This window comes from Coregonus clupeaformis, chromosome 25 (assembly GCF_020615455.1).
Source record: "Coregonus clupeaformis isolate EN_2021a chromosome 25, ASM2061545v1, whole genome shotgun sequence".
Classification (NCBI taxonomy): domain Eukaryota; kingdom Metazoa; phylum Chordata; class Actinopteri; order Salmoniformes; family Salmonidae; genus Coregonus; species Coregonus clupeaformis.
In genome coordinates, this window is record NC_059216.1 from 26674008 (window position 1) to 26699793 (window position 25786).

At 42.7% G+C, this 25786-nt stretch overlaps 1 protein-coding gene across 2 annotated transcripts in view; it reads left to right on the plus strand.

Moving 5' to 3' along the window:
• Positions 1-781: 781 nt before the first annotated feature.
• Positions 782-25786, plus strand: part of zgc:174356 (uncharacterized protein LOC100137120 homolog) — a 48908-nt gene continuing 23903 nt past the window's right edge. Inside the window, exons 1-7 of one of the 2 annotated variants that reach the window (XM_041847992.1) lie at positions 782-869; positions 2333-2495; positions 3686-4454; positions 5615-5712; positions 7863-8001; positions 10215-10298; positions 13049-13205. In XM_041847992.1, the coding sequence (XP_041703926.1) occupies positions 2379-2495; positions 3686-4454; positions 5615-5712; positions 7863-8001; positions 10215-10298; positions 13049-13205 (1364 nt within the window). In that variant the 5' untranslated portion in view covers positions 782-869; positions 2333-2378. The remainder of the gene's footprint in view (positions 870-2332; positions 2496-3685; positions 4455-5614; positions 5713-7862; positions 8002-10214; positions 10299-13048; positions 13206-25786) is intronic. The other variant, XM_041847994.1, reaches the window with a different exon arrangement.

Here is a 25786-nt window from a genome sequence, read left to right on the forward strand (position 1 = left end):
GTGTTTTTGGACTCACCGGAGCAGACTTTGGCGTTATCGTTTAAAGTCAAGTATGACAACAGACTGTATATGGCGTATGCTAGTACGGGTAGTCAACAGTGTTTTGAGTGTGGGGATGTTGGCCATAAGTGACATGCTTGCCCGAAAAGGGAGAAGGCGGAATTCAATTCAATTTCAATTTAAGGGCTTTATTGGCATGGGAAACGTATGTTAACATTGCCAAAGCAAGTGAAGTAGATAGTAAACAAAAGTGAAATAAACAGTAAACATTACACTCAGAAGTTTCAAAAGAATAAAGACATTTCAAATGTCATATGTGTGTGTGTGTGTGTGTGTATATATATATATATATACAGTGTTGTAACAATGTGCAAATAGGAAACAAGTACAAATGGGAAAATAAATTAACATAAATATGGGTTGTATTTACAATGGTGTTTGTTCTTCACTGGTTGCCCTTTTCTTGTGGCAACAGGTCACAAATCTTGCAGCCGTGATGGCACACTGTGGTTTTTCACCCAGTAGATAAGGGAGTTTATCAAAATTGGGTTTGTTTTCGAATTCTTTGTGGATCGCTGTAATCTGAGGGAAATATGTGTCTCTAATATGGTCATACATTTGGCATTTGTCTCTGTCTCTCTCTCTCTCTGCTGTGTCCACTGAGCCGTTGGGCCCGCCCTACAACCTCATTGGATAACGCTGGGCTGTCCTCTTGCTAGCTGTCACTCAACTGCGAGGGGCTGAAGCTCATTGGCTAGAAGTCGAATTGCTAGGGGGCTATCCCATGTGGGGAGAAATGTACGAAAAATGGCGTGGCGCAGCTTCAAGAAAACAGTCGCTTTCAAACTAGGGATTTGTGGCTAATTGAGGTAAAACAGTAATTCTGCTTATAGATTATGCATGTATGAACTACACATTGACACCTCTAGCTCAAAGCAGGAGATTTAAAAAATACTTTCTTAGTCGCCAATGTACCCAGTGGTAGAAAAAGATCATACTTGAGTAAAAGTAATACCTTAATAGAACATGTGAAAGTCACCCAGTAAAATACGACTTGACTAAAAGTCTGAAAGTATTTGGCTTTAAATATACTTAAGTATCAAAAGTAAAAGTATAAATCATTTCAAATTCCTTATAATATATTAAGCAAACCAGACAGCACCATTTTCTTGTTTTGTTTTTTATTTACAGAAAGAAAATAAGTACTGAAGTAGTAATTTAAAGTATTTTTACACCACTGAAAGTACCAGAGTATGTCTTTAATGTTTAGTTATTTTCTTTTAAATTCATTGAGTAGGATGGTCCTCCCCTTCGTCCAATGTTGTTTCCGTCTTTGGGGTAACCAGGGGACCCTATGCACACATCGACAACAGTCAACCTCGAAGCATCGTTACCTATTGCGCCACAGAGCGAGTGTAAGGGAAATAACTACTTCAAGGTCTCATAGGAGTGACGTCACCGATTGAATCGCCACTAGCGCCCTCCGTTAACTAGCTAGCTATTTCACACCGGTTACATAGGCAACATATTTTTTTATGTCAGATGGGCCCTGTCACTTGCCTCCCGAGTGGCGCAGTGGTCTAAGGCTCTGCATCGCAGTGCTAGCTGTGCCACTAGAGATCCTGGTTCGAATCCAGGCTCTGTCGTAGCCGGCCGCGACCGGGAGACCCACGGGAAGGCGCACAATTGGCCCAGCGTCGTCCAGGGTAGGGGAGGGAATGGCCGGCAGGGATGTAGCTCAGATGGTAGAGCATGGCGTTTGCAACGCCAGGGTTGCGGGTTCGATTCCCACGGGGGGCCAGTATGAAAAATAAAAAAATTATGTATGCACTCACTAACTGTAAGTCGCTCTGGATAAGAGCGTCTGCTAAATGACTTAAATGTAAATGTAAATCTCTCTGTAGTGTTCTTTCCAACTCCACTGAAGGAAAATAGGAAGCTGTATCATGGTCTTATTGTTTAGCCTAGTCTGCAAAACCATGGTGGCCAAGGTTTGACCTTTTGCACAAAAATACGTCCCAAATGTCAACCCATAGGCTAGTCCCTACATAGTGCACTACTTTGACCAGAGCCCTACCATGGACAAAAGTAGCTAGTGCATACTGGGAATAGTGTCATTTGGGAGTGCACCTTTTTACTTTACTACGGAACGAGGTTCTGCTGTGACTCATTTTTATAACATGGAACTGAAGTCCATTTTTACTGTAGGGACGAGGTAATGATGCGTTATACGGACAAACATGTGACTCTGTATGACTTCTCAAACTTTTATACCTCCTATAGGCTAATTGTAGCAAGAGTTATCTTGTCTTTTGTATTTCTGTTACACCAGTCGTGTTTGCACTTGTCTGCTGTCGCAAAAGCGACTCAACAACGATATGTCAACATGGGGACAACGGATCCGAACATTCGTTACCGTGGAGCCGGTAATTTTTTTCTACATGACCAGCACGTTTATCGTGACACCCGCTTATCAACAGCTGGTCATCGCAAAGGTACAGTGGGCCAACGATCCGCTTGCGGCATTATCAAACACACCTGTTTACTTACACATGTTTGCTTATTAGGCTATTCATTAAACTATCAGAACTATGGTTGCTATTTTCAGTAGCATAGGCTATACTGTATTTTTGTTGCTTATACATGTTCAATTAGACCAACCTTTCGACCAATATTAAGTGAAACAGTCCTGTCCTTTCCAGTGACATATGCAAAGTACAACTCTAAATCAATCAACCTGACATTCGATATGATATACCAAAATTCAGAGTAGAGTGTATACAATTTGGGCACAGTTGTTTTTTATTTTTATTTTCTCAATGGAGCTCAAAGCAAATGTAAAGCTCAGACATAGGACCGATATAGGCTACTGTATGCTTGTGGAATACATAGTGCATACAGATGTAAATATCTGATTCTCACTGCTCCCTGCCTTTTTATTAATATACAGTCTATACCCCCTCCTCTCTCTCCTACCTCTGCCGAACTCAATTCAATATCCATGTAAGGTGAGGCAGCACATGCACATAAAAATAGAATACAATACAGAGTTCAACATTCGAAAAACATCTGTATGTACATAAAACTCAGTAGGCAACGTGTCTCTTGCAGCGAGGGCCAACATTTCTCTGTGTCATTTTGCTCTGTTTTTATGGTTGATATTGTCCAGATGTATTTAATTATTTCATAGGGTCAGACTGACATCTCATCTGTCTGTTTGGGCTCATTAATGCTGCAGCACTTTCCATGTTGCAGTAGCATGCAAAGCAGATTTAAATGGTTCCCCAAGAGTAGGTTCAGCTCTGTGGGTTCGATTTTATCCACGAAATTGATGTAGACAGGGAAGCAGAAGTATGGTTTGCATTAAACGTGTTCTTGAGTCTGTGCAATGGGAACTGTGGGATCGACTAAGGCCATTTTACATGCCTCAAGACTGTAAGTCTTTTGAGCTTAAGCCTAGTCATTAGCTCTGGGAGTCATTATGAAATGACATTATGAAAATATTTTATTATATCAATAGTCCCTAACATGAGTACCTAATAAATTAGGGAACAATTTCTGTATCCAGATTAAGCCTATTCCTGGACAAAAAAAAAAATTCTCTATTGTGCACGCTTTCTATTCCAGGACTAGGCTTCATCTTGGTCTGGAACCAGGCCCTTAAAGTCTCTGTTCCTCTCTCAAGGTGTGCTATGAGCTGTTTCAAGACTCTTACATCTGCAGCAGCCCAGCGCACCACAAGGATGAGGAGGAGCTGATCGAGGGTCGTTCCTCCTACATCCTCCTGCTCTACACATGTGTGACCAGCCTACTGTCCATCCCTACAGCCATGCTGCTAGGCTCCTGGTCCGACCGCTCCAGCCGCAAGGCCGTCATGCTGCTGCCTTGCCTTATGTCTCTGGTCAGTGGTGGTGTGTTCATAGCCATGTCTCTGCTGGAGGACATGAGTGTGTACTGGTCGCTAGCTTCCGCAGGGGTAACAGGCCTCTCTGGAGGATACGTCTCAGTGTTCCTTAGCTCGTTTAGTTACTTAGCAGATGTCACAGCCGGGTTGGGGAGTAACCGTACTCTGCGTATGGCGGCGGCAGAGTCGATGATCTTCGTAGGAGGGACGGTGGGGTTCTTGTTAGTGGGTTTCTTGATACAGGAGTTTGGGCTGACCTCTGCATTTGTGGCATACTGCTCCTGCCATGTTCTCTCAGTGTTCTATATTCTGCTTTGGTTACGGGATCCTGAACGCTCAGTCCCACCTCCACCCTCAGGGGAAGATGGAGATGGAGACGGACTGCCATGTGAAGCTGGTGATACTGACACTGAACCATCATCCAACCTGTTGTGCCTGTCTGATGTCAAGAGGTCCTTCAGAGCCATGTTCAGGAGGAGGCCAGGACAGCAGAGGCAGAAACTCCACCTCCTTATAGTCTGCACATTCATCAACAACCTGGTAGCTGTAGGTGAGTAAACTCCATCTGTTGTTTGATCGTTATTGTCTCATCACAGCTGTTCAACTGAGAGTTTTCAAATGAGCTGTTAATGCCATTGTTTTCCTATTTGAAACATACAGTATGATAGGCCTTCACAGTATAAGCAATACAGCATCTGTGCACTCAACAATGTTGAATGTGGTTAAAGAGCTCAGAATCCAGATCTGAGAGGTGATGCTTTCCCATTTAGTCTGTGTCGGCTCGGCTGCTCCGCACGGTGCCACAGGGGCTCTCAGAATGCACTGCTGTCTTTTGTTGGGCTGACTCTGAGGCAGGCAGCCCCATCGATTCGGAGGAGGAGATGTATTATGTGCGTAGTCTATGGGGGATGTCTGAGTGTTGCTTATTGCCCTGAGAGATTTCAATCGAGCTGTCACATTGCTTTCTTATTTGAAACCTACAGTATGGTAGGCCTTTACAGTATAAGCAATACAGCATCTGTGCACTCACTGTCACCAAGATACAATGTTGAATGTGGTTCAGTGTTTACATTCCCTGTCTCATGTCATGTAATATCTTCCGTTGAATACTGGAATATGTAAGCCTACTTCCTGCATGTTGGATAATGTTTCTTAAACACAATTGAGCACCTCAATGTAACTGTATAGTTTGTCATCCATACATGAACACATGTTTATTAAATTAATGTACAGTTATGGTACACTACATAATAAACCCAATACATTTTTTAAATGCCCAAGGCTGTCAGTTATATAGTTACCATTATAGTAATTCATACTTGGTTATGAATACATTACGAATGTACTTCAGAACGCATGTCCATACATTCAAGAGGCCATGTGGTCAAGCAAGGTCATATGCGATAGAACCCTAAACAGTGAATAAAATTGTCAGTATCTCAAATGTCTTATAGAATCATTCCTAGCAATTACTTTATGAAATGGAAAATGAGATCTACCATTTCAGTGACAGTCTGTATTTACAGAAGTATGTGATTGCCCTGTACACCTACTCATAAAAATATCCAGTGAAAGACAGTCATGAAAATCTATGGTTCATGTAAACTGCATTACAACTCTATATGAACCTTTGCTCTATATCCTAAACTCGCTCTAAACACTAATTACCTTGGCAATCATTCATTGTGTGTGTGTGTTTCCTCCCTCAAGGAGAGCAGGCTATCTCCTTGCTCTATTTGATGTACGAGCCCAGGGAGTTCACAACTGAACTGTATGGCGTGTTCAAATCTGCCCAGATGCTGCTGTTGGTAAGTGGCTCTACTTCATCAGAAAGGTGATGATTGTGATTTAGATGCTCCAAAATGCAAACATCAATAGATTTTCCGAGCAACTAAAGACTCAAATCACTGAGAAATGCATTGATAATTCTACTGTAATAAGACAATAATATGTAAAGATTTGGCTGATATGGTGCAAAAAGTATTTAAGTCTGATCTACATAACTAGAGGTCCAGCTCTGTACTATACATTTCAAGTGGAAGCTACATTTGTTTGCCTTACCACTTGCAGCTATGGGTTTATTTGTTCAGCTGATGCACTCATAAAACTACATCTAACTGAAAAAATGATGATCCCATGGCCTTTGGCTTTATATGGTCCTAGAGTACTGCCTCTGGTCATTGCATAATGTTGTCAAAACATTTGGATGACTCAGATCACATAATTACTGTTCCAGTCCCCACACATTTACAATGACACATTATTCTTACCATTCACCTTGGTTTAGAAATCCAAAATCAACACATAACAGCAAAATAGAAACAAAAATAGTTTAAATATAACAAATGCATTGCATCGCTGAAACCACACAAAAAACAATGTACTTACACTTTACAAGACCTTTACCCATCTGAACCCATAGCAACCACAGTTTTAATATGTTCACAGCAGTTACAACTGAGATGCTGTATGTATGTATTTTCTCCATCTGTCAAGGGACCCTTTGGGTGTGTGTGTGTGGGGGGGCACGCACATGAGTGTGTCTCTTCGTCCTTCGTGATCTCATGAATGAGTCTGGGTCGATGTCTTGTCTTGGTGTGACACTTAAACAAAGACTGCTTGTTAAAGAGCTCAGAATCCAGATCGGAGAGGTGATGCTTTCCCATTTAGTCTGTGTCGGCTCGGCTGCTCCGCACGGTGCCACAGGGGCTCTCAGAATGCTCTGCTGCCTTTTGTTGGGCTGACTCTGAGGCAGGCAGCCCAATCGATTCGGAGGAGGAGATGTATTATGTGCGTAGTCTATGGGGGATGTCTGAGTGTTGCTTATTGCCTTCTGCTACAAACACACAACACTTTAATTACCAACTGATGAAAGACTTCAGAAGGGGGAAAAAACTACAGTTTTTTTTTTTTTAGCTCTCAGGATTCAAACAGTGAAAGGTGAAAAAAGAGGGCGAGCTAGGGCAGAGGAGAGAATGAGCAACTTGTAGCCTAAGCCTTGGCTATACTAACAAAGGTAATCCATCCCCAATATTCATGTTAGTTATTAACATAATAGAATATCAAAAGGTTATGCAATGGCATTTTAAAAAAAGTATTACTCCTCAGTAGAAACAACCTTAGCAGGTCTGGGAGGGCAGCAGGGGTGAGTTCACCGCTCCTCTCCTTGAGGTAGCTTTTAATAATTGGTTCAAAGGTTGAGAATGAGATTAACTTTTAATTAGGGCAGAGCAGAGTTCCCTAAGAATGATTAAACACCACAAACACCACAAGCTCTAATGAGTTGATTAAAGTAAAAACATAGATAGCTGACCTTCTCAGGGAAATGTTTATGCATTCCTGTTATGTTTCCTAGTGCAGATTTGAGACGGCTGATGAGGGAAGGGGGCGGAGGGGGGATGAGGACACTGGCAACTTGTCACCCTGAGCTGGACGGGATAATTAAATCAAATCTGTCAGCTTTTAGACAAAGGGGGCAAATGAGTCACATTACACACAGGCACACTGACAGGCATAAACAGACACACACACTCAGGCGTGAAGTGTATGCACGCACATATATAGCCTGCACACACAGGCGTGTACACACACACATGCATACATAAATAATCCATGTTTCTTGTTTTGACACCATCTCATCATGCACAATCTCTAAAGGTTAATTGATGCAGTGTTTTGGCTAACTAAGGAATCTGAGGTTCAAATATATAATGACTCGTTGTAGGAAAAAAAGACAAACGGCAGACTTTCCCACGTTACCCCAAATTGTATTTTTTAGGAGCTGCCAGTAAATTGATTGCCAAACTAATTGCAGATTGTTAATTATTAGGAATTATATACTCTGTATTATCAATTTGCTCAAGAATGTATCCAATTCATTCAACTTCCAATCAAGCATCAAACATAATTTGCAATAAAAAGTAAAGAATGTCTAAAGGTATGTGATGTTTTGTCCTAGGGGTTTACCCTGTTGGGGATCTTCCCGCTGCTTATGAGAGTGGTAGGAGAGATGACTCTGGCCAAAGTGAGTGTGCTCTTCAGGACAGCAGGCTTAGTTCTAATGGCCTTCTCCACTAACACATGGATGGTGTTTCTAGGTGAGGGAACCTATGTATGGATTGATGATGTACTGAACTAATATGAAATTCTTGGCCGATATTCACAAAGTTTCTAAGAATACGGATAGATCTGCACTCCTACTCTGAGACACTATGAATAAAAGCCCTGATGTTTTCTCAAATAGAAAAGTTGTGGTGCCCTACCCTCTTCCTGTAGAGTTACCGTCCTGTAGGCTTTTGCTCCAACCCTTATCTAACACACCTGATTCTAGGAATCGGCTACTCACCAGGACCCTGATTGGCTGTATCAGGTGTGTTCTGGGAGGAGGGTGGCCACCCCTGGTTTCACAATATGCAGAGACCTTCGTAACTGATGAAGTTAAGACTGCAAAATTAAGAGTACAGGCTGGATTGGATTTTAGCCAGGAGTTGTGGTGATGTTGACACTGCTGTGCTTTAATTAAAAATAGACAAATCCTTTTGTCCTGGAGTATGTAAAGTTGTTATTAAAACACAGACACCTTTAAGATAACAGTGCATTGTGCTGGCCTAGTGGTCAGACAGGCTTTTGAGACCGAGGGAGATGGACAGGATGGGTATTGATATCATTAATTAAATAAATTGTTGTGGAAATTGTTATTGTAATCGACGTGGAGGTGGACTAAAGCATTTTAGAGGGGAGATGAGTGGCGTGACCACACACACATTTTTAAGCATTGTGTGAATAATCAGCTGCAACCTCACCAGATATCTGCATTCTGCTCTCTTCCTCTGCCTGGGATAATGAGGGTTAGCACACTGGTACATCTTTAGAGTCATCACCTCCCTTCCCATAGCCAGGCAGGAGTTGGTTGGTCTGACTGCATGTTTAAAGCTGCAATAGGTCAAAGCAATTCTAAGAAGCGTTAGATCTGTTCTATGTGCACTATTTCTATGCTTCCCGTTCTTACGTTTCGTTTTTGCGTCTTTTACTTTCGGTTTGTACACCAGCTTCAAACAGCTGAAAATACAATATTTTTGGTTATGGAAAATATATTTCACAGTGGTTTAGATGGTACAATGATTCTCTACTCTATACTTGCTTGTTTTGTCACATAAACTGAAATTAGGCAAACTATTTGAATTTTAGCAACCAGGAAATGACGGCGCGATTTCTGCATAGTGCAACTTTAAGTAATACACATAAGTACACAAACAGCACACTTACACACAACATACACTCACACACACGGTGCAAACGAACACACACACACACACACCCACACACCCACACACATCCTCATTTGTGATGAGTAGGCTTTAAACTGTATGTTCTAATAAAGGAGAATGCAATGCCTTACCCTCACTTCCCCTTTAATGTGACTGAGCTTAACAACAAATCAACCTGTCACGAGTGTCAGTGTAATGCGGTGGGTCGAAGTCAGGACTCGAAGAAACGTACTTTACTGAGAAATTAGTAAAGAATACAATACAGAAATCTCTCCACACAGGGAGGAACTAACCCGCTCACAAACGACACACGAAACAAAAACAACCACGCACAAAACACATTGGGAGCCACTTGGTTAAATAGGGAAGGTGTGATTACAATAATGGGCAACAGGTGTGTGACAATAGACAACAGGTGCAACATAGAAACATAGAACATAGATCGGCAGCAGCTAGTATTCCGGTGACGACGAACGCGGAGCCTGCCCGAGCAAGGAGGAGGGGCAGCCTCGGCAGAATCCGTGACACAACCTGAGATTATAGCTCCCATTAGTTTTTACAGTCATTAGGAGTAAGGTGGAATAATTGCACATTGCTGTGATGATAATGATGATTTGTTACTTTAGGTGTAAGAATAGTTTTTAATCAAACTACCATAATTTAAGCTGCCATTTATTAATCTACCACACAGCATCGCCTACTGCTTACAGTATTCTCATAGATAAAGCAGTTTATTGGCTTATATTATGTCTTATAGATAGAAGCTTCTAGAATAACTAGTTTTTTAATGTAACTTTGTCTTGTTCTGCTCTATCCTGTCTGTCCACTTCTGGGATGTATGTCCTCCTTTCCTGTCTGCCCTCTTGTCCTGTCGGCCTGTCTTGTCTGCCCTGTCCTCCTGTCCCGTCTGTCCTCTTCTGTTCTCCTGTCCTGTTTGTCTGCCCGTTTGTCCTGTCCTCTATGTCCCCCTGTTCTGTCCTGTCTGTCCTCATTTTGTTCTGTCTGACCTCCTCTGCCTTGTTCTGTCTGTCCCTTCCCCCCAGTGGCTGTGGTGTCTGCCCCTGCTGGCATCACTCAGGCTGTCATACGCTCTCTGTCCTCCGCCATCGTAGAGCCAGACGAACAAGGTGGGTCCTGAGATCCACCACATTTTCTCCATCACATTTGACTTATAAAGCCCTTTTTACATCAAGTGTTCACAAAGTGCCTCACAGTAACTTAACCTAGACCCCAAAAAACAAGCGGAATCACAGTGGCAAGGAAAACCTCCATAGAAAGAAAGAAACCTGAAGAGGAAGCACCCTCACACCTTACATTACACTTCAACAATACTGAAATGAAAAGAGACAGTTTAACACTCAACCCTTGACCTGGAATGTTCCCTGTTCCTCAAGTCAAACTCCTGAGAGAAAGATGCATGTTATTATATTTTGATGAACCTTGACATCCTCAGCATGGAGAACAAGGCCAGCAGCCTTGTGGATGTTCTGTGTTCTCTCTAAGTCCATCATGGCCACATCAGCGAATGGTTGGATGAACAAATGATGCACAGTGACATTTTGTTGTTCCTTTCTCTTATTCAGTCCCTTTATTGAAACAAAATGCTATGTAGAATGTATACCTGCATTGAAAGATTGGTAACCTTGATTATTTCTCAAATCATTGCACCACAAATAATGATTCTGTTCTTGCAGGCAAAAGAACATTGGATAGCAATCAAGGTTTTTAAGAGCTAAATAGCTACTTTGTCTAGATACTTAGCTACTGTAATGCCCCTGTATAATTATGTGAAACGCAAAGCCTGCTGTTGCATTTATGTACAGCCTGTACAGTATGTTCATGTAAGAAACAACAGGTTTTGTTTTCCCATTGTTTTTATTCTGAAGGCATGTTGCACTGCCACTTATACAGTGGGGAAAAAAAGTATATAGTCAGCCACCAATTGTGCAAGTTCTCCCACTTAAAAAGATGAGAGAGGCCTGTAATTTTCGTCATAGGTACACGTCAACTATGACAGACAAAATGAGAAAAAAAATCCAGAAAATCACATTGTAAGATTTTTAATGAATTTATTTGCAAATTATGGTGGAAAATAAGTATTTGGTCAATAACAAACGTTTCTCAATACTTTGTTATATACCCTTTGTTGGCAATGACACAGGTCAAACGTTTTCTGTAAGTCTTCACAAGGTTTTCACACACTGTTGCTGGTATTTTGGCCCATTCCTCTATGCAGATCTCCTCTAGAGCAGTGATGTTTTGGGGCTGTCGCTGGGCAACACAGACTTTCAACTCCCTCCAAAGATGTTCTATGGGGTTGAGATCTGGAGACTGGCTAGGCCACTCCAGGACCTTGAAATGCTTCTTACGAAGCCACTCCTTCGTTGCCCGGGCGGTGTGTTTGGGATCATTGTCATGCTGAAAGACCCAGCCACGTTTCATCTTCAATGCCCTTGCTGATGGAAGGAGGTTTTCACTCAAAATCTCACGATACATGGCCCCATTCATTCTTTCCTTTACAGGGATCAGTCGTCCTGGTCCCTTTGCAGAAAAAACAGCCCCAAAGCATGATGTTTCCACCCCCATGCTTCACAGTAGGTATGGTGTTCTTTGGATGCAACTCAGCATTCTTTGTCCTCCAAACACGACGAGTTGAGTTTTTACCAAAAAAGTTCTATTTTGGTTTCATCTGACCATATGACATTCTCCCAATCCTCTTCTGGATCATCCAAATGCACTCTAGCAAACTTCAGACGGGCCTGGACATGTACTGGCTTAAGCAGGGGGACATGTCTTGCACTGCAGGATTTGAGTCCCTGGCGGCGTAGTGTGTTACTGATGGTAGGCTTTGTTACTTTTGTCCCAGCTCTCTGCAGGTCATTCACTAGGTCCCCCCGTGTGGTTCTGGGATTTTTGCTCACTGTTCTTGTGATCATTTTGACCCCACGGGGTGAGATCTTGCGTGGAGCCCCAGATCGAGGGAGATTATCAGTGGTCTTGTATGTCTTCCATTTCCTAATAATTGCTCCCACAGTTGATTTCTTCAAACCAAGCTGCTTACCTATTGCAGATTCAGTCTTCCCAGCCTGGTGCAGGTCTACAATTTTGTTTCTGGTGTCCTTTGACAGCTCTTTGGTCTTGGCCATAGTGGAGTTTGGAGTGTGACTGTTTGAGGTTGTGGACAGGTGTCTTTTATACTGATAACAAGTTCAAACAGGTGCCATTAATACAGGTAACGAGTGGAGGACAGAGGAGCCTCTTAAAGAAGAAGTTACAGGTCTGTGAGAGCCAGAAATCTTGCTTGTTTGTAGGTGACCAAATACTTATTTTCCACCATAATTTGAAAATAAATTCATTAAAAATCCTACAATGTGATTTTCAGGAAAAAAAAATCTCAATTTGTCTATCATATCTGACGTGTACCTATGATGATTACAGGCCTCTCTCATCTTTTTAAGTGGGAGAACTTGCACAATTGGTGGCTGACTAAATACTTTTTTTCCCCACTGTAAGTTGACATTCAAAAGTACTTAGCTAGCAGCCAGTCTCTCCTACTCAGATCAATAAGTATTCCATGTTGGAACCACTTAAGATTGCCCTCCTTCTGCTCCATATTCATATTATGTATCTCTAGTTGGTACTGTAAGCACAGTCACAACATCACAGAGAGATAATATATCACACCAAAAAAAGTGCATTTGTAACACAGAAATCAATGCTCAGAATAATTTGTGTCGTCAACCTTAGAACAACTGAAAACCCAGAGCCTTATATTTGGAGAGTTGCAACAACTATTTGAACCTTCATGAATTCAGTTGATGGAACTCTGTCAACATAAAGCTCTGTGTAAACCTGTGTTTCTTTTGTGACCCTGCAGGTGCGATGTTCTCCTTCTCTGCGTCTGTGGAGACCTCATGTATTATGTTTGCAGCGGTGATGTTTAATGGCCTGTACCCTCTGACCCTGCCCACCATCCCTGGCATGCCCTTCATCGTCATGGCAGGCTTCACACTCATCGTCTTCATCTTAATGCAGTAAGTCACCTGCCTGTTGTCTTTATATACAGTGCCTTGCAAAAGTATTAATCCCCCTTGGTGTTTTTCCTATTTTGTTGCATTACAACCTGTAATTTAAATTGATTTTTATTTGGATTTCATGTCATGGACATACACAAAATAGTCCAAATTGGTGAAGTGAAATGAAAAAACAAACTTGTTTCAAAAAATTCAAAAAAATAACGGAAAAGTGGTGCGTGCATATGTATTCACCCCCTTTGCTATGAAGCCCCTAAATAAGATCTGGTGAAACCAATTACCTCCACTGTATTCAGAAGTTACATAATTAGTTAAATAGAGTCCACCTGTGTGCAATCTAAGTGTCACATGATCTCAGTATATATACAACTGTTCTGAAAGGCCCCATAGTCTGCAACACCACTAAGCAAGGGGCACCATGAAGACCAAGGAGCTCTCCAAAAAGGTCAGGGACAAAGTTGTGGAGAAGTACAGATCAGGGTTGGGTTATAAAAAATATCAGAAACTTTGAACATCCCACGGAGCACCATTAAATCCATTATAAAAAAATTGAAAGAATATGGCACCACAACAAACCTGCCAAGAGAGGGCCGCCCACCAAAACTCACGGACCAGGCAATGAGGGCATTAAGCAGAGAGGCAACAAAGAGACCAAAGATAACCCTGAAGGAGCTGCAAAGCTCCACAGCGGAGATTGGAGTATCTGTCCATAGGACCACTTTAAGCCATACACTCCACAGAGCTGGGCTTTACGGAAGAGTGGCCAGAAAAAGCCATTGCTTAATGAAAAAAATAAGCAAACACGTTTGGTGTTCGCCAAAAGGCATGTGGGAGACTCCCCAAACATATGGAAGAAGGTACTCTGGTCAGATTAGACTAAAATTGAGCTTTTTGGCCATCAAGGAAAATGCTATGTCTGGCGCAAACCCAACACCTCTCATCACCCCGAGAACACCATCCCCACAGTGAAGCATGGTGGTGGCAGCATCACGACTGGTCTAACGACGAAATCGTTTGATGTGATTACAACAGGTTTCCCGTTACGACGTCGACCACGAAGATCCATCTGCTAGCCCCGGCCGGCAAGCACACGCTAGCCGTGGCCTCTTGCTCGCCAGTGCTATAGCAGCCCCCGAACTACCTCCGAACTCTCCTATTGCTGTTCACCGGACCTTATGATAACTCAGCTATACAGCTGATGCCTGCTGGACTGTTCCTTTATACGGTACCACATCCGGTTTATGTTTAGCCTCAGCCCAAACTTTGTCGCCATTACCAGCTGTTGTCTTAGCTCTCTCAAATAACACCTGTGATTGCTTTATGCCTCTCTCCCATGTCAGTATGCCCTGCTTATTTGGTTATTTCTTATTGTACTATTTCACTGTAGCTCCCCCAGCCCAGCTCAACCTGCCATAGATAGCTCCTTTGTTCCACCCCTCATACACGCGGAGACCGACTCAATCGGTGCCTCCAGTGATGCTATCTCTTTCATCGTTACCCAACGCTTAGGTTTAGCTCCAATGTACTCATATCCTTCCATATCCTTTTCTGTACATAATGCCCTGAATCTATTCTACAACGCCCGGAAACCTGCCCCTTTTTTTCTCTGTACCCAACGCACTAGAAGACCAGTACTTAAAGCCTTTAGCCGTATCCATATTCTACTCCTCTTCTGTTCCTCTGGTGATGTAGAGGTTAACCCAGGCCCTGTAGCCCCCAGTATCACTCCTACTCCCCAGGCATTATCATTTGTTGACTTCTGTAACCGTAAAAGCATTGGTTTCTTGCACGTTAACATCCGAAGCCTCCTCCCTAAATTTGAGTTATTCACTGCGTTAGCACACTCCGCCAACCCTGATGTTCCAGCAGTGTCTGAATCCTGGCTTAGGAAGGCCACCAAAAATTCAGAAATGTCCATCCCGAACTACAACATTTTCCGTCTCGATAGAACTGTCAAAGGGGGTGGGATTGCAATCTACTGTAGAGAGAGCCTGCAGAGCTCTATCGTACTATCCAGGTCTGTGCCCAAATAGTTAAAGCTTCTACTTCTAAAAACTTGCTACAGACCCATCTCAGCCCCGAGCTGTGCCCTGGACACCATATGTGAACTGATTGCCCCCCATCTATCCTCAGAGTTCGTACTGCTTGGTGACCTAAACTGGGATATGCTTACCACCCCGGGCAACCTACAATCTAAACTAGATGCCCTCAATCTCACACAAATGATCAACGAACCTACCAGGTACAACCCTAAATCTGTAAACATGGGCACCCTCATAGATATCATCCTGACAAATTTACCCTCTAAATACACCTCCGCTGTCTTCAACCAGGATCTCAGCGATCAGTGCCTCATTGCCTGCGTCCGTAATGGGTTCGCGGTCAAACGACCACCTCTCATCACTGTCAAACACTCCCTAAAACACTTTAGCGAGCAGGCCTTTCTAATTGACCTGGCCCGGGTATCCTGGATGATATTGACCTCATTCCGTCAGTAGAGGATGCCTGGTTGTTCTTTAAAAGTGTTTTCCTCTCAATCTTAAATAAGCATGCCCCATTCAAAAAATTCAGAACTAAGAACAGATATAGCCCCTGGTTCTCCTCAGACTTGACTGCCCTTGACCAGCACAAAAACATCCTGTGGCGTACTGCATTAGCATCGAACAGCCCCCGCGATATGCAACTTTTCAGGGAAGTCAGGAAGCAATATACACAATCAGTTAGGAAAGCAAAGGCTAGCTTTTTCAAACAGAAATGTGCATCCTGTAGCACTAACTCCAAAAAGTTTTGGGACACTGTAAAGTCCATGGAAAATAAGAGCACCTCCTCCCAACTGCCCACTGCACTGAGGCTAGGAAACACTGTCACCACCGATACATCTACAATAATCGAGAATTTCAACAAGCATTTTGCTACGGCTGGCCATGCTTTTCACCTGGCTACCACTACCCCGGCCACCAGCTCTGCACCCTCCGCTGCAACTTGCAGAGTTGAAAAATCTGGACCCCTACAAATCAGCTGGGCTAGACAATCTGGACCCTTTCTTTCTAAAATTAGCCGCCGAAATTGTCACAACCCCTATTTCTAGCCTGTTCAACCTCTCTTTCGTAACGTCTGAGATCCCCAGAGATTGGAAAGCTGCTGCGGTCATCCCCCTCTTCAAAGGGGGTGACACTCTAGATCCAAACTGTTACAGACCTATATCCATCCTGCCCTGCCTTTCGAAAGTATTTGAAAGCCAACTTAACAAACAGATCACCGACCATTTCGAATCCCACTGTACCTTCTCCGCTATGCAATCCGGTTTCCGAGCTGGTCATGGGTGCACGTCAGCCACGCTCAAGGTCCTAAACGATATTATAACCGCGATCGATAAAAGACAGTACTGCGCAGCCGTCTTCATCGACCTGGCCAAGGCTTTCGATTCTGTCAACCACCGCATTCTTATTGGCAGACTAAATAGCCTTGGTTTCTCTAATGACTGCCTCGCCTGGTTCACCAACTACTTCTCAGATAGAGTTCAATGTGTCAAATCGGAGGGCCTGTTGTCTGGACCTCTGGCCGTCTCTATGGGGGTGCCACAGGGTTCAATTCTCGGGCCGACTATATTCTCTGTGTATATCAATGATGTTGCTCTTGCTGCTGGTGACGCTCAGATCCACCTCTATGCGGACGACACCATTTTGTATACATCTGGCCCTTCATTGGACACTGTGTTAACAAACCTCCAAACGAGCTTCAACGCCATACAACACTCCTTCCGTAGCCTCCAACTGCTCTTAAACACTAGTAAAACTAAATGCATGCTCTTCAACCGAACGCTGCTTGCACCCGCCCACTCGACTAGAATCACTACTCTCGGCGGGTCTGACCTAGAGTATGTGGACAACTACAAATACCTAGGTGTCTGTTAGACTGTAAACTCTCCTTCCAGACTCACATTAAGCATCTCCAGTCAAAAGTTAGATCTAGAATCGGCTTCCTATTTCGCAACAAAGCCTCCTTCACTCATGCTGCCAAACATGCCCTCGTAAAACTGACTATCATACCGATCCTTGACTTCGGCGATTGTCATTTACAAAATAGCCTCCAACACTCTACTCAGCAAATTGGATGTAGTCTATCACAGTGCCATCCATTTTGTCACCAAAGCCCCATATACTACCCACCATTGTGACCTGTACGCTCTTGTTGGCTGGCCCTCACTACATATTTGTCGCCAAACCCACTGGCTCCAGGTCATCTATAAATCACTGCTAGGCAAATCCCCATCTTACCTTAGCTGACTGGTCACCATAGCAACACCCACCCGTAGTCTGTGCTCCAGCAGGTATATCTCACTGGTCATCCCCAAAGCCAACACCTCCTTTGGCCGCCATTCCTTCCAGTTCTCTGCTGCCAATGACTGGAACGAACTGCAAAAATCTCTGAAGCTGGAGACTCTTATCTCCCTCACTAACTTTAAGCGTCAGTTGTCAGAGCAGCTTACCGATCACTGCACCTGTACACAGCCATTCTGAAATTAGCCCACCCAACTACCTCATCCCCATATTGTTATTTATTTTGCTAATTTGCACCACAGTATCTCTATTTGCACATCATCTTTTGCACATCTATCATTCCAGAGTTAATACGAAATTGTAACTATTTTGCACTATGGCCTATTTATTGCCTTACCTCCATAACTTACTACATTCGCACACACTGTATATATATTTTCTCTTTGTATTTTTGACTTTGTTTTGTTTACCCCATATGTAACTCTGTGTTGTTGTTTTTATCGCACTGCTTTGCTTTATCTTGGCCAGGTCGCAGTTATAATTGAGAACTTGTTCTCAACTGGCTTACCTGGTTAAATAAAGGTGAAATAAAATAAATACATTAAAAATAAAAATGCTGTGGGGATGTTTTTCATCGGCAGGGACTGGGAAACTGGTCAGAATTGAAGGAATGATGGATGGCACTAAATACAGGGAAATTCTTGAGGGAAACCTGTTTCAGTCTTCCAGAGATTTGAGACTGGGACAGAGGTTCACTTTCCAGCAGGACAATGACCCTAAGCATACTGCTAAAGCAACACTCGAGTGGTTTAAGGGGAAACATTTAAATGTCTTGGAATGGCCTAGTCAAAGCCCAGACCTCAATCCAATTGAGAATCTGTGGTATGACTTAAAGATTGCTGTACACCATTGGAACCCATCCAACTTGAAGGAGCTGGAGCAGTTTTGCCTTGAAGAATGGGCAATAATCCCAGTGGCTAGATGTGCCAAGCTTATAGAGACAAACCCAAGACTTGCAGCTGTAATTGCTGCAAAAGGTGGCTCTACAAAGTATTGACTTTGGGGTGGTGAATAGTTATGCACGCTCAAGTTTTCTGTTTTTATTATTTCTTGTTTTTTTCAAGAATAGCTGAGTTTTCAAAAAATCTTCAAAGTGGTAGGCGTGTTGTGTAAATCAAATGATACAAACCCCAAAAAAATCCATTTTAATTCCAGGTTGTAAGGCAACAAAATAGGAAAAATGCCAAGGGGGGTGAATACTTTCGCAAGCCACTGTAACTTATTGATAGCCATTTAACAAAAAAATATTACAATAAATCCTGGACTTCCTGACGGGCTGCCCCCAGGTGGTAAGGGTAGGTAACAACACACGGGGGGCCCTCAGGGGTGCGTGCTCAGTCCCCTCCTGTACTCCCTGTTCACCCATGACTGCATGGCCAGGCACGACTCCAACACCATCATTAAGTTTGCCGATGACACAACAGTGGTAGGCCTGATCACCGACAACTATGAGACAGCCTATAGGGAGGAGGTCAGTGTGACTACAGGGAAACAAAGAGGACTGAGCACACCCCTATTCTCATTGACGGGGCTGTAGTGGAACAGGTTGAGAGCTTCAAGTTCCTTGGTGTCCACATCACCAACAAACTATCATGGCCCAAACACACCAAGACAGTCGTGAAGAGGGCACGACAAAGCCTATTCCCCCTCAGGAGACAAGATTTGGCATGGGTCCTCAGATCCTCAAAAAATTATACAGCTGCACCATCTAGAGTATCCTGACTGGTTGCATCACTGCCTGGTATGGCAACTGCTCGGCCTCTGACCGCAAGGCACTACAGAGGGTAGTGCGTACGGCCCAGTACATCACTGAGGCCAAGCTTCCTGCCATCCAGGACCTCTATACCAGGCGGTGTCAGAGGAATGCCCTCAAAATTGTCAGACTCCAGCCACCCTAGTCATAGACTGTTCTCTCTGCTACCACACGGCAAGCGGTCCAAAATACTTCTCAACAGCTTCTACCCCCAAGCCATAAGACTCCTGAACAGCTAATCATGGCTACCCGGACTATTTGCACTGCCCCCCCACCTCCACCCCATATTTTTACGCTGCTGCTACTCTGTTAATTATTTATGCATAGTCACTTTAACTCTACCCACATGTACATATTACCTCAACTAGCCGGTGCCCCTGCACATTGACTCTGCACCGGTAACCCCCTGTATATATAGCCTCCCTACTGTTATTTTATTTTACTTCTGCTCTTTTTTTCTCAACACTTTTTTTTGTTGTTGTTTTTATTTTACTTTTTTATAAAAAAATAAATGCATTGTTTGTTAAGGGCTGTAAGTAAGCATTTCACTGTAATGTCTACACCTGTTTTATTCGGCGCATGTGGTCAATACAATTTGATTTGATTTGAAATACCATGGTTTAACAATAAGATTTATTCTGACACACACAGCAAACTTCTTTAGTCATCAGAAAGTGTCAGTCTTTGACACGTGATGATTCAAAAGTCTTGACATGGACATGCAGTATATGAGAAGAATAAAGATCGATAAGGAGTCATATGTACAGATGTAATATCTTAATTTATTCACCCTGCTGCAGGAAATGTAAAACTTGTAGTGTATTTGAGGTTTAAAAAGGCTTTAGAAGTTTGTAATTTCCACTTAGACATTTCAGACTTGATTTTCCCTCACGAAGAAATGTATCAAACCCTAAACAAATGCCCATGAATTATAATGCACATAATAATCCACATTTCCCGTTGCTGCAGGATTATTTTCCTGCTGTAGCAAATTGGCTCAAATTAAGATCCTACATCTGTATGTACGAAGTGAAAAATGCAGGTTTAGCTGCAGTCACTTTGGTTGAATGGGACATAAAGGCAATTAACATTTCAAAATGTTTCTCAAAATTGTATTATTATTATTATTCCAAATGAAAGTATTTTCAAAAGGGCAATAAGGAATTAAGGTTACATTTACTAACATAACATTTGGAAGTTTTATTGTCAATTTGGTCTTTTAACTTTTTTTCAGACACGTAAGTAATCTTCACTTGAATAGACTTTGATTACTTCAGTAATTCATTTCCTAGAATTTGTGTGTGATTTGCATATACAATGGGAAAGTAATCATAGTACCATAAGGTATAATTGTAGTGAGGAGGAATCATCACTACTGTATGAATTTAATTTAATTTCCGGGGTGTGTGTGGGTTGCTTGCTGATAGTTATCAGGTTCCTATTCATGGGGAGTGAACCGTTTAGTCTGAAGCTGAGATGGGTATCAACTTTGAAGTAGATTTGTATAGATTTTGTAATGTAATTTATTAATTATATTCACTTACTTTTGAGCTGTCGCTTGAATGTTGAAAACAGTACAGGACCTTCGGTCTTCATGCCTGTACCTTTCCTTTCTATTCATGGACATAAAATAAATGGCTATGAATGAAAGCCTGTAGAAACAGCTAAACAGACTGTATCTGCCACAATACCAGGGATCAGGATTGTCCAACATATATCACTAATTTCTGCCCTACCATGTTGTTCAACAACAGCAATCGGTTTTGCTTTAGTGGAGTCATTTAGCAGACGCTCTTATCCAGAGCGACTTATGGGAGCAATTGCTTTGCTCAAGGGCACATTGACAGATGTTTCACCTAGTCGTCTCTGGGATTCGAACCAGCTGTACCTCAACACATACTATAGGCTACAATAAGTGAATTCCAACAGTGACGCACAGGGCTACCATTAAACACTAACCTGTTTAGCTCTGGTGAAACGTTGTGCACTATAGGGTGCAATTTGGGACGCGTCCTATGACTGACTGGCTGGAGCCCTAAACGCCGCCCTTGTCAGGTCTGACAATAAACAGACACTACCAACTCCATTACCAACCATTGATTGTGACGTTCCCCATTTGATGTTCTAGCCACTCTATAATTAAGCCATTGTCTTTGGTAATGAAGGTATTAAGTAATGTAGGGGTCCCTGTAATAAAATCACCATGTTCTGGTGGTTAGTGATCATTTGGTGGGTGCTTATATTTGTCCTATTTCACACATGTAAAAGTGTGTATTAATATGCATGTGTGATTTGGAAATGCGTTTTTGCATATCCCAACTCTCCCTGAGACACCCTTGGAGAGTGGGGTCATGGCCAAGGTCAGCCATTATCCACGCCAACCCTGGAGCAATTAGGGTTAAGTGCCTTGCTCAAGGGATTCGACCTAGTGTGTGTGTATGTGTGTGTGCGTGCGTGCGGACGGACGGAGCGGTTATGCTATCGTGTCGAGGTTGTAATTACAATTCTAATGGGATGTTACTCCCTGAGTCTTCATGGGGCTGGGGCTGCTGCCTGGGGGCCATGGTGGCCATCCCCTCCCAGCCATGCCGCTGCTACTAACACACACACACATGCACACACAGTCTTGTACAGCTAACCTTGTGGGGACACACAATTCAGACCTATTCAAAATCATATTTTCCCTAACCCTAAACCTAACCCTAACACTTACCTTAACCTTAACCCAAAATCAGAGGCCACCAAAATAGAGCTGTATACTATGTGCGCTTGTGTGTGTGTGTAGTGTGCATGTGCGTGCGTGGGTGGGTGGGTGACTAGTTGGAGACCACATTTTGAGAGATGTGCTGACAAAAGCAGGTTGTAATTTGCTATGGATTTGCAAATCAAATACAAAAATGTTATTTGTTGAAATCAACGTTTTTCCATAATCAAAATATTGAATCCCATGGAGAGAGGTTAACTTCTAACACAAGACACAATACACCTTTATAGACAATGCATACACTGAAGCAGCTTGTGCTGTAGTATTCTTCCAAGGTTTTGTGTTAATGTGTTAGAGTGAGAGAGAGAGAAAGAAACGATGAGCGAGGGAGGGAGCAAAAGAAAGAGTGCACTGGTCTTCCTAGTTTTGACCCCTTGGAATACTGATGAGAAAGAGGGGGACGATGAAAGGGAATCAGTGCAGAAATGATGACAAAGTCAGTGGAGAAGAATGAGAGACCATACAGTCTGTCTGGTATTGGGAGCACGTATCAGCATACACTGATATGAGAGCGAGAGAGGGAGAGAGAGAGAGAGAGAGAGACAGAGACAGAGAGAGAGGGAGGCCAGAGCTGATTTAATCCAACCATCAAAGACTACTGTCTTCTATTGACCCTGTGAATGTCTTTTGGCACCAAATTAGGTATTGTAATTCTGAACCAGCTTTTTGAGACCTGTTTTTGTGTCTACTGTGATCAGAATAGGTTGGTATTGTTGGGAAAGTAAAAGGGAGTGATGGAGATGGTATGAAATGTGGATTTTTACCACTCAGAAAAAAGACTGAACCAACCCACAGTATACATATCCCACATTTCCCCACAAGAAATGGAAATGGATGAGGTTAAGACAGCCTCCCATGTTGTATTATTGTTTTTAGCCTGGAAATCAAACTCTGTTTATTGGTTGAGCAGGTCGGAAAATTGAATGCAAATGTGGTATATTCCATCGAGATGTACATTTATCATAACAAAGTAGTGAGTTTAGATTAGAATGAATGACTGTGGCAATGGTACAGAATGCCATACAAAACATTAAAACATATTATTATATTCCAATGCTATTTTTCACACTCAATTAAAGCAAAGTCGCAGAAAATAGAACTAAGATTATTACAGACAGAAGTCCAAATGTGTCCAAATTGATGAAAAACATTTGCTAGAGACTGTGATAAAATTGGAGGGATTTTTCAACATCTGTTAGGATGGTCGTAGGAGCAGAATACCGTCTGGTGAAGGCAGATATGAAACAGATGAGTGTCTGTTTGTGGTGTCTGTCTGTTGATGATTTGTAAAAAGTGCGTGGGAACAGTCTGTTACTCACGCTGCTGCTGAATGGAGATTTGTTGAAGTGATTGCATTGATTACGACGCTGGGTTGATCCAGTTTGTTAAAGACACAGACACACAAACCTCCAGCTTGCCAGAAAAATGCTGCTACTGCTCAGCGTCAAGGCAAAATAAGCATGGCTGTTGGTTCATTACTTTAACACTTGTTGTTTTTATTCTTTATTTCTTTATTTAGGTGTACAGTAATTGCCTTCTTCTTCATCTTCTTCTTGTTTTCCACTCAATGGCCAAACTGTCTGACTGGTACAATGGTAATACGAGGTGACTGTAAGAACAGGATTGTTTCCATAGCTACAGTGAGGGAAAAAAGTATTTGATCCCCTGCTGATTTTGTACGTTTGCCCACTGACAAAGAAATGATCAGTCTATAATTTTAATGGTAGGTTTATTTGAACAGTGAGAGACAGAATAACAACAAAAAAATCCAGAAAAACGAATGTCAAAAATGTTATGAATTGATTTGCATTTTAATGAGGGAAATAAGTATTTGACCCCTCTGCAAAACATGACTTAGTACTTGGTGGCAAAACCCTTGTTGGCAATCACAGAGGTCAGACGTTTCTTGTAGTTGGCCACCAGGTTTGCACACATCTCAGGAGGGATTTTGTTCCACTCCTCTTTGCAGATCTTCTCCAAGTCATTAAGGTTACGAGCCTGACGTTTGGCAACTCGAACCTTCAGCTCCCTCCACAGATTTTCTATGGGATTAAGGTCTGGAGACTGGCTAGGCCACTCCAGGACCTTAATGTGCTACTTCTTGAGCCACACCTTTGTTGCCTTGGCCGTGTGTTTTGGGTCATTGTCATGCTGGAATACCCATCCACGACCCATTTTCAATGCCCTGGCTGAGGGAAGGAGGTTCTCACCCAAGATTTGACGGTACATGGCCCCGTCCATCGTCCTTTTGATGCGGTGAAGTTGTCATGTCCCCTTAGCAGAAAAACACCCCCATAGCATAATGTTTGACGGTGGGGATGGTGTTCTTGGGGTCATAGGCAGCATTCCTCCTCCTCCAAACATGGCGAGTTGAGTTGATGCCAAAGAGCTACATTTTGGTCTCATCTGACAACAACACTTTCACCCAGTTCTCCTCTGAATCATTCAGATGTTCATTGGCAAATTTCAGACGGGTCTGTATATGTGCTTTCTTGAGCAGGGGGACCTCCCGTGTAGTTCTGGGCTTATTCCTCACCGTTCTCATGATCATTGCAACTCCACGAGGTGAGATCTTGCATGGAGCCCCAGGCCGAGGGAGATTGACAGTTATTTTGTGTTTCTTCCATTTGCGAATAATCGCACCAACTGTTGTCACCTTCTCACCAAGCTGCTTGGCGATGGTCTTGTAGCCCATTCCAGCCTTGTGTAGGTCTACAATCTTGTCCCTGACATCCTTGGAGAGCTCTTTGGTCTTGGCCATGGTGGAGAGTTTGGAATCTGATTGATTGATTGCTTCTGTGGACAGGTGTCTTTTATACAGGTAACAAGCTGAGATTAGGAGCACTCCCTTTAAGAGTGTGCTCCTAATCTCAGCTCGTTACCTGTATAAAAGACACCTGGGAGCCAGAAATCTTTCTGATTGAGAGGGGGCTCAAATACTTATTTCCCTCATTAAAATGCAAATCAATTCATAAATTTTTGTACATGCGTTTTTCTGGATTTTTTTGTTGTTATTCTGTCTCTCACTGTTCAAATAAACCTACCATTAAAATTATAGACTGATAATTTCTTTGTCAGTGGGCAAATGTACAAAATCAGCATTCCTCACTGTATGTCTCTCTTTCTCGCTTTCTTTCTCTCTTTCTATATTGATTGATTCCCTGGATTTTTCTGTGCTAGACATGGACAAAGCAGAGCCAGACTGGCACCCTACTGTAGGTAGATGAGTGACAGTCCACTCTGAATGGGCAAATTGGCCAGTAGCTGAAGATAGCTACTGCCAGTAGCTGTCGGTAAAATGAATTATGCGAGAAATGGCGGTGGAAACGCCTTTATGTGTATTGATATAATAACCATCATATTGAAGTAAACTTGGAGTCATGCGATTATATGGTTTGTGGTCCTCCCACTATGACTTGGAAACCATGCAGTTTATTAGGCTACAGATTAAATAAGTTATGATGATCTTCACAGGGTAGTGAAAGTGCACGGTGATCTTGATGCTCCTTTCCAATAAATATGGAGGGTCTTATTCTAGTGACATGATAATCGATGCTTGGCTGCCGTTTGACAAATACAATTATTCTCGCTCTTATCCATAATAATATCAGCATGTAGACCATTGCTTGACTTGGGCAGGAGCTCACTGGAGCTTGAGTACCGGCACCTCAAATCTTCTACTGCTTCCACATCTGCATTGCTTGCTGTTTGGGGTTTTAGGATG